Source organism: Lactuca serriola, chromosome 5, assembly GCF_051521515.1.
Source record: "Lactuca serriola cultivar US96UC23 chromosome 5, Lser_US96UC23_V15, whole genome shotgun sequence".
NCBI classification, from domain to species: Eukaryota; Viridiplantae; Streptophyta; class Magnoliopsida; order Asterales; family Asteraceae; genus Lactuca; species Lactuca serriola.
The window spans coordinates 268,810,367-268,826,235 of NC_136412.1; the positions used below are offsets into that span (position 1 = coordinate 268,810,367).

General features: G+C 32.1%; 3 protein-coding genes across 4 annotated transcripts; all 3 read right to left on the reverse strand.

Moving 5' to 3' along the window:
- Window positions 1–1,684: 1,684 nt before the first annotated feature.
- LOC145054259 (putative membrane protein YMR253C) lies at window positions 1,685–4,967 on the reverse strand. Of its 2 annotated transcripts, none has more exons than XM_079002409.1 (10): window positions 4,496–4,967; window positions 4,141–4,294; window positions 3,696–3,870; window positions 3,460–3,575; window positions 2,987–3,046; window positions 2,729–2,861; window positions 2,588–2,654; window positions 2,427–2,498; window positions 2,273–2,338; window positions 1,685–1,968 (listed from the first exon to the last, which is right to left on the reverse strand). In XM_079002409.1, the coding sequence occupies exons 1-10, from the start codon at window positions 4,694–4,696 to the stop codon at window positions 1,828–1,830; spliced, it is 1,185 nt and encodes a 394-aa protein (XP_078858535.1). In that variant the 5' UTR covers window positions 4,697–4,967; the 3' UTR covers window positions 1,685–1,827. The 2 variants fall into 2 exon arrangements, with proteins under 2 accessions (XP_078858535.1, XP_078858534.1); XM_079002408.1 differs by having other exon boundaries at window positions 2,729–2,864; window positions 4,496–4,966.
- A 1,144-nt stretch (window positions 4,968–6,111) lies between these two features.
- On the reverse strand, window positions 6,112–10,189 carry LOC145054258 (Major facilitator superfamily protein). Its single transcript, XM_079002407.1, has 12 exons — window positions 9,803–10,189; window positions 9,612–9,732; window positions 9,188–9,388; window positions 8,946–9,045; window positions 8,617–8,729; window positions 8,430–8,523; window positions 8,120–8,276; window positions 7,885–8,031; window positions 7,720–7,793; window positions 7,141–7,229; window positions 6,945–7,059; window positions 6,112–6,878 (listed from the first exon to the last, which is right to left on the reverse strand). The coding sequence occupies exons 1-12, from the start codon at window positions 10,008–10,010 to the stop codon at window positions 6,684–6,686; spliced, it is 1,614 nt and encodes a 537-aa protein (XP_078858533.1). The 5' UTR covers window positions 10,011–10,189; the 3' UTR covers window positions 6,112–6,683.
- A 475-nt stretch (window positions 10,190–10,664) lies between these two features.
- On the reverse strand, window positions 10,665–15,341 carry LOC145050481 (uncharacterized). Its single transcript, XM_078998726.1, has 7 exons — window positions 15,279–15,341; window positions 12,914–13,181; window positions 12,385–12,815; window positions 11,881–12,271; window positions 11,774–11,794; window positions 11,322–11,668; window positions 10,665–11,243 (listed from the first exon to the last, which is right to left on the reverse strand). Exons 1-7 carry the CDS (start codon window positions 15,339–15,341, stop codon window positions 10,665–10,667), a joined length of 2,100 nt encoding a protein of 699 aa, XP_078854852.1.
- Between the last annotated feature and the right edge of the window lie 528 nt (window positions 15,342–15,869).

The following is a 15,869-nucleotide window of genomic DNA, read 5'->3' on the forward strand; positions in this document are numbered from 1 at the left end:
ATGTTTAAAAAGAACCAAAAATTATAAATTTTGATATACTTATTAAAAATTTTCGATAAAAAATAGGCCTTAACTTTTCAAATAACAAATAATGAAATGAGTTATTTTTTTTTATTTTTTGTATATCAATATGGATCTCGTGGAAAGAGAACAAGAAATCATTAATAATGGTATATTCAGATTTTTTTTTCAATAAAAAACATGGCCAAAAAAAATAAAAATAAAAGGAACTCAGTTTTCTTATAATCCGGTGTATATATATATATATATATATATATATATATATATATATATATATATATATATATATATATATATATATATATATATATATATATAGGTTTAGGTTCATTTGAGACCATTCTAATTTTGTGAGACCGTGAGACCAAATCTAAAAATAATTTTAAAATGCAAAATAAATGGAAAAATCCAAAAATTCTTTTTTTAAATGTTATTTTCGGAACTTGAATTAACTAAAAAAAATATTAAAAAAATATAAAAAAAATAAAAAAAAAAAAAAAATCCGTTTTTTTTTTGAAAAATACGTGAAATATTCTAAATAGAATATTTCACTGACATATTCTAAAAAATAATTTTAAAATGCAAAATAAATGGAAAAATCTAAAAATTCTTTTTTTAAATATTATTTTCGGAACTTGAATTAACTAAAAAAAATAAAAAAAAATAAAAAAAAATTCTATTTTTTTTGAAAAATACGTGAAATATTCTAAATAGAATATTACACTGTACATATTCTAAAAATAATTTTAAAATGCAAAATAAATGGAAAAATCAAAAAATTCTTTTTTTAAATATTATTTTCGGAACATGAATTAACTAAAAAAAAATAAAAAAAAATAAACAAATGCGTCTCACGGTCTCACAAAATATAAGTGGTCTCAAATGAACCTAACCATATATAAATATATATATATATATATATATATATATATATATATATATATATATATATATATATATATATATATTATAAAAGTCTACAATCCTTACTTTTGCCGTTGATCGTTTTAAATTTCGACGTTTTAAATTAGTTTTTTTTTTCTTGATTAATAATGGTTCTCTATTGAAAACTCTCTCTCTCTCTCTCTCTCTCTCTATATATATATATATATATATATATATATATATATATATATTAATGGCTAATTATTGAATTGAAATTCTCAATCTAAGATTTTCTGATCTGTGTCATGTTTCAACCATTTCTGTTTTTGCCGCTATACAAGTAACATGTGCAACTTAAAACAAGTTTAAAGCAATTTTAGAATTCAAACTTATAGATCATTACACAATGTTCTATGCATCTACCGGTCTACTTTCCGATAAAAACTATAAATAAGTATTAAATTTATAGTTTAATCTTACAAATAAATTTGTTGTAGAAAACAAAATGATAATCAAAACCAAATTTATGAAATAACACAATAATCGCATTTATAGAATATCCAAACACTTCCATGTGTTGAATAAATAACGTGCATGATCCAAAAGATATTTTTTGTTAAACAACAAACTTCATTAACTTTTATACTATAATTGTAGCTAGATAACGAAACGTATCAACTTATCTTATTCTAGCCCTGATTTCGTGACATGTAAATTAGTAGATAATATTACATCATGTATTTGGAATATTTTTTAAACATAACTGAAGTGATGTAAATAAACCAAATTTGTTTCTATATATATCTGATTTTGGTTGGTATATTGTTTCTTTCAGAAGAAAAAAAATGTTTACAAAAACAAAAATGGGTGGTGACATGGCAATGGCAATGGCATGGCTAACCTTTGTAAGACATGCTGATGTCACTCCATCTCTATCTCTTTCTCTGGTCCAAAATAAATGGTACAAAAAGCTGAAACAAATACAAGAAAGCATCCAACAAATTTACCAAATGACACAATCACTCGTGAAGATCCCATTCCCCATAACTCAAATAAAGCCACCTGAAAAACAAAAAAAAACAAATTTTCTATTATTGTTGTATTGACATTTTTGCGGGCTTCCAGGAAGCTCCCTTTGTAATAAAGGTAGATGCGATTGTGCATACTACAAAAGGTTACAATATATCTACCCTTATCCATCAAGAATATGTTCTTTATGTTCTCACAAAAAATCCCAAAACTTTTGGGACCATTTTTTCCAATTCAATCTCATAAATTTTACTTTATATGAAAATTTGAAGCCATTTTTTTTTTTTTTAAGTTGGAGCTAAATGAAACATGTTTCTTGACCAGAATTAGAACTTACCTCAAGGTATTGAATATTTGCAACTTTGCTGGTTTTTTCAAGTTGAAGCCCGCGTGCCAGAAATAACTGCAGCAAAATAATATTATTTTTTAGGAAAAAATTGCAAAATAAATAGAATGCTTATTGTATATTATTTAAGTTTAAGCATATTCACCTCAGCAAAAAAGGCCAATATGCTGAGAACAATCATAAGAATGAAAGAATAGAAGCTAGGAAGCACAAACTCCTGCAACAAAATATTAAACAAATAAGATATAAAGATAATAAACACAGCAAATTCAGTAAAATCTAATTTTTACCAAATCATAGTCTTACTTGGGTAGCAATCATGCATATTGCTGCAACAGGACTAGAGAGAAGGCCAAATGCAAATACAGTACCCCTGAAACAGAAATCAAAATTATTATTTTATATTAAAATAATAATAATGATAATAAAATGAAAAGTCACACTTACATAGGTTGATCAGAGACTTTTGCTGCAGACCTTATAAGGCAGTAACTTATTCCACCAGCCAATGATGATAATGAACCAATCAAAACAGCAAAAACATGGCCTGCTCCATGGACACCTCCACCTTCTCCTGAAACTTCTGAACAACAAAAGGAAGAGATTTGGTAACTCCATTTTTCACCCTTTAAAAAAAGTATTCTTGACAACTATAGTCCTTTGCTTATGTGGCTGTTACATGGATTTGCCAACTCACTTATGTACCTTGTATGCTGATAGGTGATCCGAGTATAAAGAGCACACCAAAAAAACTGAAACCAATACCTAAAACCCAAAAAAAAAAAAAATCAATCATAAGAAAAAAATGAAAAACCAATACCTTCAATCTATTCCATATTTTAGACATTTTTGATCAAATCTTAACACCCTCTCATTTCAAGACTTAAGTTGATCCTATTTTGGAATTATGTTTATCAAACTTGTTGGAAATGATAATTAACAGAAAAACATGTAACTCTAAATATTTAGCAACCAACATAATTGGGTAATGTTTGGTAATGTAACTCTAAATATTCTGTAAAAACAGTCCTACAATATGTTAACTTACTAGGTTTTGGTGTTAGTGGTGACATATGGACTCTGATTACAATCATATACATTGTAGAATTTTGAAATGCATTGATTGTATCAAATTCTAAATATGATCAGTTGTTTCATAAATAGAATTGCTATTTTACCTGCTAATTCTGCTAATTTCAAATTCTCATGCAAAATGAAGCGTGCTGCGATTGAAGCCATAACTGGAGTTGTAAAGCTTAATATCATAGTTTGAGACATAGGTAATCTCTGAACACTGCAAAATCAAAAAATAAATAAAGTGTCAATCAAATATTAAGAGAAATTTGCACTTCCAGACAAATGATAAATTACTATTAATTTTTCAAACTGCAGGTGGTGTTGGAAGAAAACTTACCTGTAAATGAAAGTTAACAAAGATATACATCCAGTAAGAGCCCTTGAAACTAAAAGATTCCTGACATTTGGAGGCCCAAATATTGGTTCTCCACTTCTTCTTAACCACATATATGATAATATGGAGATCATTACACATCTTGTAAATGCTATCTCAAAAAGAGGAATTGCTTGAGCTGTCATTACAAAAAAAAAAGTGAGATAAACTGGTGACAAACTAGTAGCAATCCTTAATGCCAATAATCCAAGCAGTAACATGAAATTCTTGTACATATTATTTCTGATTGCATAAGAAACTTAGTAAACACATCAAGCATTCAGTTTAAGCTTAGTCTTTTTGTCAGTTTTTTTGTGTAGCTAGAACATAACTATATAATGTTCACATTTACTGTTATTCTAGTAATTTAGTAAAGGCAATTGTTCCAATACAGTAAGAAATTACTAACCAGAGCCAACATCCTGAAGAACTTCCATGATGAAGTAGATAGAAGATGATAAAACCATGCTTAGCATACCGGAATACCTAGATCCGCCCCATGTCCATATTATAAACTGTGTAAATGGGGATGTCTCCGCTTCAATTAATCTTGCAATTTGGTCCTGCAATGGCCACAAATATTACTGGTTACTCATCAAGAAACACTATAATAACCAATTTCGGATATAAGCGAGAATGAATAATTCCTACAAAAAAAGTGAGCTCTAGTCATAAAACGACATCAAAGCTACAGACATGAGCAACAAACTACGCATAAACTAGGGTTTATTTTCTTCAATTTGTGGTATGGATTTCTAAAATACCTTGTTGTTTTTTCGCTTAGGGTACGAGACGGTAAATATACTGAGTTTGGGCTTGTCTGATTGCGTCAAAAGAGGAGTTATCTGGTCCTCCGAAACTGGATCGGAACCTTCGGTCGACGCCGCTAACTCCACCACATGAGACCGTTCTCTTTCTATTAAACTCACTCCTTCGCCACCGCCATCAATACCCGTGGAATCCATCTCTTTTACATGCGAGAGAAACCCTATCTCTTCTCAAAATTGATCGAACTAGGTCAATACACATCCAAAATCTATAAGACCAATAGAGATAGTCCTAGCCCCGGCGCATCGAGAGAAGAAGAAGAAGAAGAAGACGACGACGATGATTGCTCCGATTTGTCAATGCGTGAAAACTGAGAGTGACATGCCAACGGTCAACCGAGCAGCCAATGTCTATGCAAATCCCATCATCCTTGTTGGCGGATCCTGGTTGGTGCACTCCCGCACATTTTTTGTGTATAAAAAATTGGTTGGTTGGTTTTTATTTAAACGGATGTAAATTAATAAAAATTAATTATTAGTAGATAATAGAGTAAATTATAATTTTGGTCCATATGGTTAGCAATAGTCTGCACTTTGGGCCCAAATATTCAAAAAATTTGCGGCTCATCCTCATGGTTTGAAAATTTTGCACGCCTAATCCTTTTGCCTTTTTCCCATTGACACTATATTATGATAGGTAAAGTGACTAATCTACCATTAATATGTCTTTTTTCTTTGTTTTGTATAAACTGTATACACTATTTCTGTAAAATATGAAAGAGACAACATTTGTCTTGATTGAAATAATTGGTGATTGAGTTAGTCACCATATCCATGGATCCAAATTACATTGCCAACCATCTCATCTCTTTACCTCACGACCACCAACTCTCCCCCGCCACCTTAGCTCCATCGCCCACCTCTTCCTTCTTGTTGATGGCCCATCAACACCACCTCCAAAACAATCATCAAGATTCATCCTTCTATCATCTGTCTTTCATGCGTTGCCTCATCTCCTCCGACCACCTTTTTCTTTCATCTCACTTCAAGAGCAAGTAAAGCACTAGCTACATTTACCTCGTCTGACATTGTCACATCTACTCATCCTCCTTTTTCCTTCCCATTCAAATTTAGGGTTAGATTTAACTTGGAATCAAATATTGTTTATGTTTTGAATTTTCAGTTATAGGCTTGAATTTGGTTTTGACTTTTCAAAGGTTTTAATTTGGTTCTGATTTTAGGTTAGATATCTGATTATGGTGGTTGTTTGGGGTCCATATTATAATGTTTAATTCCCAAAATGTAATAAATAAATAAAAAATAAAAATGAGGATCATATAGTCATTTACAAACCACAAGAGTCGCTTCAAATTTTGAATACTTGGACCAAAATTGTACATTGGTGCCAACCAAATGGATCAAATCTTTAATTTTTGTTCTATATATCATGACAATTTTTAGAGAAAATTTAGAAATGGTCCAAGTGGTTTTCAAAAGGTATCAACTTTAGGATAATGCTAGACAAGACATGTTGATGCTTATGGCTAACTCTGTTAAAAATCAAAATCACCAATCAGGTATGATGAAAATATCAAAATACTAATTCCTTAAAATAACTCGAGAAAAAGATGTTGGAGAAATCTTCAAATGGAAACAAAAGACAAAGAACTTAAAATTCTTAGTCGTGGTAACACTTTTATATGTGAGACGGGACAATCAAACCTACATATGTGCGTCAACTCTACACCCCATGCGAACGAAAGCACCATCCTCAAAGCTACTTTCATTTCCTCGCGACTAATCCGCATTCAAGAACCCTCTTCGCATGTCTGGAGATAAACAAAGTGTTCCACATTCAAATCCTTCATTAAATAAAGAACGAAAATAATTATGAGATTTCCTCTTGTATCCTCATCCTTCACTAAAGCTCGACTCTTGGACTCTTGGCGTCCTTAATAAACCTAACGATTTCTCTGTCCCTTTGTCTTTAGCTAGTTTGTAGATTCCATTCTCCCTTTCCTACGATAAGCTTCCTTTTAAATATGAAACTAATCAAAATCTAAAACATAAAATATGTTTGATTTCTAAATCTTATTAGGTTTCATCATAACAAACTAAGAATATGAAGTCAACACTCAAACAGACTTCATTCAAATTATCCAACTCTCTTTCAAAAATCATTTTACTAGTCCTGTTTGGTGAAACTTTGGTTTAGTGACATCTCAATTTCTTCAAGAGACCTTCCTTTAGTTTCAACCAAGAAAGAGTAAGAGAACAACGCTGCCAATAACGACACCACACCAAAGCTCCCATAAACCGGCGCCACACCGAATCTCTCTGTTGCCTCCAGGAAGAATAGTCCAACCAAGAAATTACACACCTGAATTAAAATACACAAAATAATATTAAAAAATCAACAACTACTAAATAAATAAATAAATCATACCCAATGAACAGAAAAACTGAAGCTCATGATCTTTCCACGTGTCCTGCTGCTGCTAAGCTCAGGTATAATAAGACCCGTTACTGGACCAGCTCCGATTGCAAAAGTCAATATGTACCTTAATATTAAATTAAAAAATTAAAAAATTATATATATATAATCTTTGATATTAAAGATGATATAATAACACTATTCTTACAAGATGGTTCCTAAAATTGATAAGTTGTTACGAAGCTCTTCATCTAAATGAAAGCCGATACCAGAGGCAACAAGAAACATTGATATTGCCTGTAATAAGAATATGTAATAATTTAAGTTTAGTAGGGAAAGAAATAAAAAAATGTATATAAAGAATAGGGTAAAACACCTTTTTTTTTCTTTATCAATTTATGCATCAAAGTGGATTTCTTACCAATTTATGAAGAGCTATGTTTCATTTCTTTACCCAACTTTTTACTGATTTATATAGCCATGTTTCTATTTTTTTTTTTTACCAACTTTTTATCAATTTATGCATTATTTTACCAACTTGTTTGGGTCATGGATTCTAGGGGAATATAACGGATTTGGAATTCAAGATTCCATTACAATTTACATGACGTGTTTGGTTGCCAAATTAATTCCTTCAAATTTCATGTTTCATGGATTTCACAATTGCTATGGGTGTGTAGAAGAAGGTGATCAATTCCATTCTTCCTACTTTTACTAAAAGACAAAATTACCCTCATGTGATTAGGCTAAAATGATTGATTTACATGAAGAAGTTGTTAGATCTTACCATTCCAAGATAACTTCCAATTATAAGCTTCTGCCTCCCTTGTTTATCAACTAAATACAAAGCACAAAGTGCACCTGTAATTATTTAAAAAAATAAGAAAATTTAGTGGCATATTGATTCATGCATGAGGACCAGAATGTAAATAAATAACACCACATTTAAAACCTGCAAAGTTGGTTAATCCAACAAATAAGCTTGCCAATGCACCATTTGAGATTCCAGCATCTTTGAAAGTCAAAGATGAAAAATAAAGAACAGCATTAATGCCAGCAAACTGTTGAAGTACAAAAAGACTGCCTCCAATCAATGCCACTACAACATTAAAACAATGAAAATTCGTAATTCATTTAAAATTTTACATACAAATACAACACAAAATATTTAAAAACAATAACACTACCTTTAGAATGTGGCTCTTCTAGAAGTTCTGACCATCTGCTGTCCAAATCACCACCATCATTTTTAAGAACAGACTGAAATTCTTCAATGCTTTTATCAACTTCAGATGGGCCCCACAAGTTAAAGATAACTTCTTTAGCTTCATCAAGCCTCCCAGCCTTCACAATCAATCAATACAATCTTCTGAAATCATTTTTTTTTTCATTGTAAGCTTATTTTTTACTTGGTAACAAAATTGTGCCCTTTTTTTCAAGAACTTGTGATTGAAATTATTTGGGAGTTAAGTTGAGAAAATCCCAAATGGGCCCTACTTTGCATAGCCAACGGGGGCTCTCTACAGCAAACTGCATACCAAGTGTTAGAATAAAACCAGGCACACTTGCAATATACAACATTGTTCTCCACCTGTCAAAAGTTCAATAAATGGTGATAAAAATAAAAGATCATTTTTTAACAAAAAAATCCTAATTAACAAAAACATAATTCAAAGAGTTTTACCAATGAGGATCACTGTCTGAGAAAATTCCAAGAAAGAGGGAGGCGATAATTCCAGTACATGTGCCAATTTGGCACACACTCCCCAATGTACCCCTGTATTTTGTTGGAGCTACCTGAAAAAAGATGATGATGACTTTATAAGGATTTGCTTTCATGATGTAATGAGATGCTGCAACTTTATGAAATTTATATTCTTTAATGTAAGATTGTGTTATTTTTAGTTTTGAAACGCTGAGCTTTTAATCAGTCTAAGTTCTTATATATCTGGGAAAGATTTAAGACAATTCATTCAACAAAAAATTACCAAGAAGCCTCAGAAAGAAATATACCTCTGATATATAAATAGGGACAAGAACTGCATTTGCTCCTATACCAAGACCCACAAAAAATCGTCCCCATAATAATTGATCCAGAGAGTGGGCTTGTGCACTGTTAAACCAGTAAAGATTCTATGTGTCAAAAGTGTTAACAATTTGTAAAATTCTTGTATAAACGTTAGAGTTTAGACATAGGACTAGACAGATTACTAAAATTGTGAAAGGAAAGTTATATGAATTCAAACAAAAAATACCTTAAAATGGCACCAAGAATCAGAGGTATTGTGTCAACCTGAAGGGTTTTTTTGAAACCAAGTCGATCAACCAGGTAACCAGCGCCTGCACTTCCCAGAAAAGCACCTGCAATAAAGATGCTGACAACCAGCCCTTCAAGTATTGAATTGCCTTCAAACCCTAGCTCTTTGGCAATAGATACAATAGGACCATTCATTACACTGCATTACAGCATTAAAGTATATTCAAAATCATAACCCAAGAAGTCTATTATAAATTTTGAATTTAAAATTGTTGGTGATTCTATTCATATATATATATATATATATATATATATATATATATATATATATATATATATATATATATATATATATATATATATATATATATGTGATATTGTGATTACATTCACCAAATATTCATTCGTGGATGGAGATTTACCCGATGTGAAAACCGAAAAGGAAATTTGACATAGAAGCAACCAATACATGAGGAAATGCAGGTAACCATCCGATGTCGATTTCTTCGTAACTTTGTTCTTCCGACACTAAATTTTCATTCTCTGTCCACAGAAAGCAAAAACGAGATGATATAATTAAAAACGCTCTACATCTTAATATAGAAGATAAAACCTGAAGAATCGAACACTTCGGGAAGCTGTGACTTCTTGTCGCCATAAACCTTGAAATCAGCCGGCGGTGAGGAAGTAAGTAAACGACAAGGCCGGTGAAGCGAGTAGTTAACGGAAAGAGTTGGATTCAATGCCGGAGCGGCGCGGATGGCGGAGTCTGGAGTAAAACGCGGGTAGAATATGGCGGCGGTGCATGCTGCTGCCAACATCGGATCAATGAGGTGGATGAATTGGGAACAATAAGTTGGCGATTTGTGGACTGGATTGTAATCTATACAAGAATTCGGATTATCAACAGCAAAATCAATGGGTTACAATTGGATTCAGGCTCAGATTGAATACCAATTGCATTAATTGTCCATGTTAAATGTAAATCCATATCTAGGTTTTAGAAAGAGACGTTAATTTTAATATCTTGACTCATGAGTCATCACTGACTCATGTCTTTTTGGTTCATGGACGGGAAAATTGTAAATAAAATAATAGTTTTTAATAATTTTCAACGTTTAGAATATGTTTTTAAAAAGATATTTCAAGGTTTGTGATGTCAATAATAAAATAGAAATTTACTTATTTAAAGTCAAAACTAAATGCTTATTGCATTTGTCATCAATTTTGAAAAACTACAATACAATATCACTAGTTTAAATTAGATTATGACCCGTGTAAAACTAGTTTATACTACATTATGACTAGTGGCGAGTCTAGAACGTAAAACAAGTGGCGAGTCTAGAACTTAAAACAACATGGTTCACTATTTAAATGAAAGCGATAAAAGAAAAAAAATATATATTAAAAGTATATATATTATTGCGGGTTCGGATCGGGTCGAGTCGTAAAAGCAAAGAAAAAAAATTAAGTTCTTACAATTGTACTCGACAAGGTCTTATAGCTTGATATAATTTCACAATTGTATCATTACTAATACTATCTAAAACATTTTTTTCAATATATGACACTAAACTATCACTTAAAAATTGATCACCCATTTTGTTGCGTACATCAGTCTTTACCAACTTCATTGCTGAAAATGCGCGTTCCACACTCGCTGTTGCAACGGGTAAGATCAATGCAAGTTTTAAGAGAAGGTAAACCTTAGGATATATTATATGCTTTTGTGCTTCGACCATCTTTTTGGAAAGTTCTCCAATGCTCTTCAATTGATTAAATCGTTCATCTTCTCGCACATCCTTAATGTAATTTTTAAGTTCAACTTCAAGAACTTGAAGATCATATTCTGTTGGAAAGTCTTCCCTATAAAGTGTAGCCATTTCCATTAGTTTATCCAAATCAAAGGCTTTAAAAGACTCACGCGGGCACAAACAAGCTATGCAAAGAAGTAATTTTGTGTTGGCTTCATTAAAGCGATGGTTAAGTTCTTGAAGTTGCATATCAATCACCGCCTTAAATACATCAACATGATAGTGGTGCAAGTTGTTAACCTGAAAAAAAAAATCTTTAACATGCTAATGACAAGACACAATAAATAAATCAAGTTGGTAATATCAAACGTTACCAACCTGTGAACCTCTTCGACGACTGAATCCATCATAATATTCATCTTCCATATCCACAATTCTAACAGCATGTTTATCGCAAAACAAAGTAACATTCCCTAAAAGTGGTTCCCATCCTACATCTCTAATTTCTTGAATTGCTCTTTTAGAGCTACTTACTTGATTCATGGCATTTACGATATCTTGGTCTTTTCTTTGTAATGTTGTATTTAAATGATTTGTGACTCCCAAGATATCAACCATCAAGTGTAGACAAAACACAAAATCAAAGGATTTTAATAACCTTAAGATATGAATTGCTTCAGCTTTACGATCACGGTCACTATTATCTCTACCAAGGTCTTCAAGTACTTCACAAATGGAAGAATATATGTTCTTGATATTCAATAGAGATGGAAAATGAGAACCCCATCAAGTATCAGATGGTCGTTTGATACCCACTTCTTGGTTCAAACCGGTACCACTCTCAAGCTCACCTAAAATTTACCATATAAAAGTTTAATTAGAATAACATAACCACAAAATATTTTAATAATAAATCTAGTACAATTATAAAGCAAACCTTCAACCAATGCTTCCATAACTTTATTCGCTTGTTTTATTCTTAAATTATCTCGTCGCTTGTAGGAAGATCCAATAATGTTTAATAGTCGAGAAACCGCATCAAAGAAATCATTAACCTTCGTGTGATTTTTTGTAACAAACACTAGGGCTAATTGTAATTGGTGAGCAAAACAATGAATAAAGTATGCAGATTTTGCTTCATTCATAATCAAAGTCTTCAATCCATTAAATGCACCACTCATGTTACTAGCACCATCATAGCCTTGCCCTCTAATGCTAGTATTACTTAAATTCCATTTTGAGAGCATATCATAAATGGTTGCCTTTAGTGTCAAAGGTGAAGTGTCACTGACATGTCTAAGGCCAACAAACATTTCTACAACTTCCCCCTTTTTATTTACAAACCTCAATACTAATGCCAATTGTTCTTTACAAGAAATATCACGTGACTCGTCTACCAAAATTGCAAAAAAAAATCTTTTCCAAGATCTTCCATAATAACATTTATTGTTGCATCTGAACATGCTTGCACGATATCTTTCTGGATATCACTGCATTTCAATTGGGTATTTTTTGGAGCATTCTTTAACACAGCACGATCTACCACATCATATCGATCAGCTAACCATTGTAAAAGTTCAAGAAAGTTACCTTTATTATCCGAGTCGTCCGTCTCGTCATGACCACGAAATGCCAATCCTTGACGTAAAAAGAATCTAATGCAATCAATTGAAGCATTCAAACGAATACAATTTTCTTTTTCTTGCAAAGTGGTTTGTTTCTCAAAAGCAGTAGTTATGGATTGCCTTTGGTTCATCAAATTTTGACACTTTTGGACAGCAATAATATGTGGATTTCCAGCTCTGTGATCATCTAGTCCTGATTTCCTATTCCAAGCTTTAAAACCAGATTTCACAAAATAATCTGATCCACCTTGGTTTGGTATATCAGATTTAAATAGATAACAACATAAACAAAATGTGGCATTCTCTTTTATACTATATTCTAACCAATATTTATTGTCATCAAACCAAGATATATTGAATCTTCATTGTTTACCTCCAAAAGCACTTTGTGGAAACTTATAGTTTTAAGGTTGGAAAGGTCCTTTTGCAAGTATGCTCTTCTAATTTCATCTCTTTGATTCATATGATAATATTCCATACTTGGTCGTTCTGCCGGGTCAATAGGTAGTGAACTTAAATCAACTCTCATATGCTTATGTTGCTCGTTATCTTCTACTGTATTTTTATCACTCTTTTTAAAAAACTTGAATAAAGACATTCTTGATTTTAATTTCTGAAACAAACAACAATCAAATATTCAAACAAATAAACAACAATTCAATAATCAATTGACAATGAAAATTAAAAACAATAAAGAAAGCCTATTTAAAAATTAGAATCATGGAATAAGGCAATCAAAAGTAACAACTGAAAAGAAAAACCCACAGTAACTATTCGATATTATTAAAATAGTTGTAATCGGGAGCAATGCATGGGATTTATGAAGATTAATGATTTGGGAATTGTAAATCGTCCATTAACCATTAGTGGTATTAGAATTCCAAAACAAAAAATAATATATTAATCACAATTCATAAAATGACAAAATTTCTAAAATTGAGTAATTAAGTAATATACCTATGGTGTGCACTGGGCAAATGCCAAATGGTGCTGCTTGAATGAAATTGAAGCCCTGTGAAAACTCAAAGACACTGTTCGTGAGGCGCATTAACTTGTTTTTTTTTCTTTTTTTTTTTAATTTAATTTTATTGGGCTATACCCTAAAAACATTGGGCTACTACAAAATAGAACAAAAGCTTTGAATATCTAATTTATTATTATATATATTTTTGTTAAAAATATTTAGATGGTTCACTCATATTTTTTTAAGGTGAGTCCCACTAATTTATTATATATAACTTGTAATATATATATATAAAAAAAAGGTGGGTCAAGTGACCCACCAAATATATATACAAACTCGTCACTGATTATGACACGCATAAAACGAGAAACATATAAAATTATAAAACAGTCGGCACAATAAAAAAAAAAGATAAGATAACATAAAGAGATTTCGTATTATTAATTACATTGAAATGTCTATAAAAATAAAACAAAAGTTAAAATCCAAAAATAGAGTATCATGTTTTTGTCATGGTTTGTTGAAGCTCTAAGAGTTTCTTCACATGGTTTGTTGATGGACTTTTGATGCCTATATATTATATATCCATTTCAGTTAGATGAATTTCATTTTACAGTGTACTTTGTCTGTTAGTGTATTAACGCATTTTATATTTTTATTTTCTAAAAATTATTAAAAACCAATGTACTTTGAATTTTTCATGGATTATAGAAGCTTACTTTGTATTATAGCATGTTACTTTAAATTTCTTAAAACAAGTTGTTTTCTTGATTATTAGATATTAATCACACACAATGTGTGTGAGGCTTAGGTTACAAATTTTTAGGAAAAAAAAAACATTGTTTTGTGTATTATGGCATCTCATTTATAGTTTTAAAAACTTATAAAAAAACATTAAACTTTGAAATTTAAGTGGATTATAGCTTTCTACTTTCTCCTTTTTAGAGTAAAAGGAATATGATTTCAAATGTTTTTTTTAATTGAGTTATGTAGTTCTCTTTAGATTAAAATGGCATCTTGCTGCTTTAAATTTGTAATTTTTTTTAACTAAATAAAGTTCAATACATATCGATGGAAGGCAAACGGGCAACTAGCTGCGCCGCGAGCCCTTTTCTAGATGGCAAAACTAATTCTTTTGAAAACAATATCCATGGATCTATGAGATATGAAATTAGAATGCATGACCCGTTGGACTCTGTTGAGAAGCTTCACGGCCTCTGGTGCGAGAAAACCAAATATATCAAATGCAAAAGATACAAAAACATGTTGATTTTCTATACATGCATTCTCGTGCTTTGCCACTTTGCACGCATCGACTTTCAAAGCGGCGTGCTCTGCTGTGAAACCCCCACTCCTCAAACCGATGAGTGGAGAAACTCCCGTAAGATCCACACACACGTGATTCCCTCTTACCCATCCAAAGACCAAAATGTCAATCGGCCTAAGGGTAGATCTTCCATCCTGCGGGTCCGTCAAAAAGTTCACGGGCGCTTCTTTCTTCGCGGAGATACCAGCACGCCGACAAACATCAAAGAGAACATCCCTAACCACATCATGTCAGTGCTTGAAACTAAGGAGCTCTCTACAATGAGCTGCATGTTCCCCAAAAGTGTTCAAACATGCCTTACGAAAAACTGGGCATATTTTGTCAGTTGGGAATAGAGGAATCATGAGGCGGTAACGAAGGATAGTTCGATACTCTACATGAGACATATGTTGGTCGAGGCCCTCAATAGGGATAGTTACCAGAAAATCCTGAGCATGAGGTGCCCGAAGACACTTAAAAACTGCTTTCTGTCTAACAGTCATGTCGAAGCCGACTTTCATATCTTTTGGCGATTTTGCTAAAAAGGGCACACGCAAATGCTTTTTTGGATTTAGGGGGCGGTGTCCTTATTAGTGAAACCGCTACAGTCGAATCTCGAAATCGTATCGCGAAGACGAGTCATAGCACATAGGTAATCAGAGTCTATACCACATATGTCACTGTCATGTAAGATGTGGTCTTGTAATGCCCACGATTTGGCCCTCAAGGCTACAAATGCGTAGGAGGAAACCTTGTATGCCGAGTACAAACCCAAACCACCGAAACGAATAGGTAAGGAAGCCAGATGCCACTGGATGTCTCCGAAGAAGGGGCCTCCACATACCACCATATCATCAATAGACCTTCGCAATCCTTGGTCAAAGAACAAAGCTGCCTTTTCTATGTGCACCAGATGGCATGTCCTTAAACCAAAGAAAAGTTTTGCAATACCCGTACATGATCGAAGCAAAAGGAGCTCACTCTGTGAGTCACATAGTTATGGAAGAAGACTCATCAAATCAACAACATTG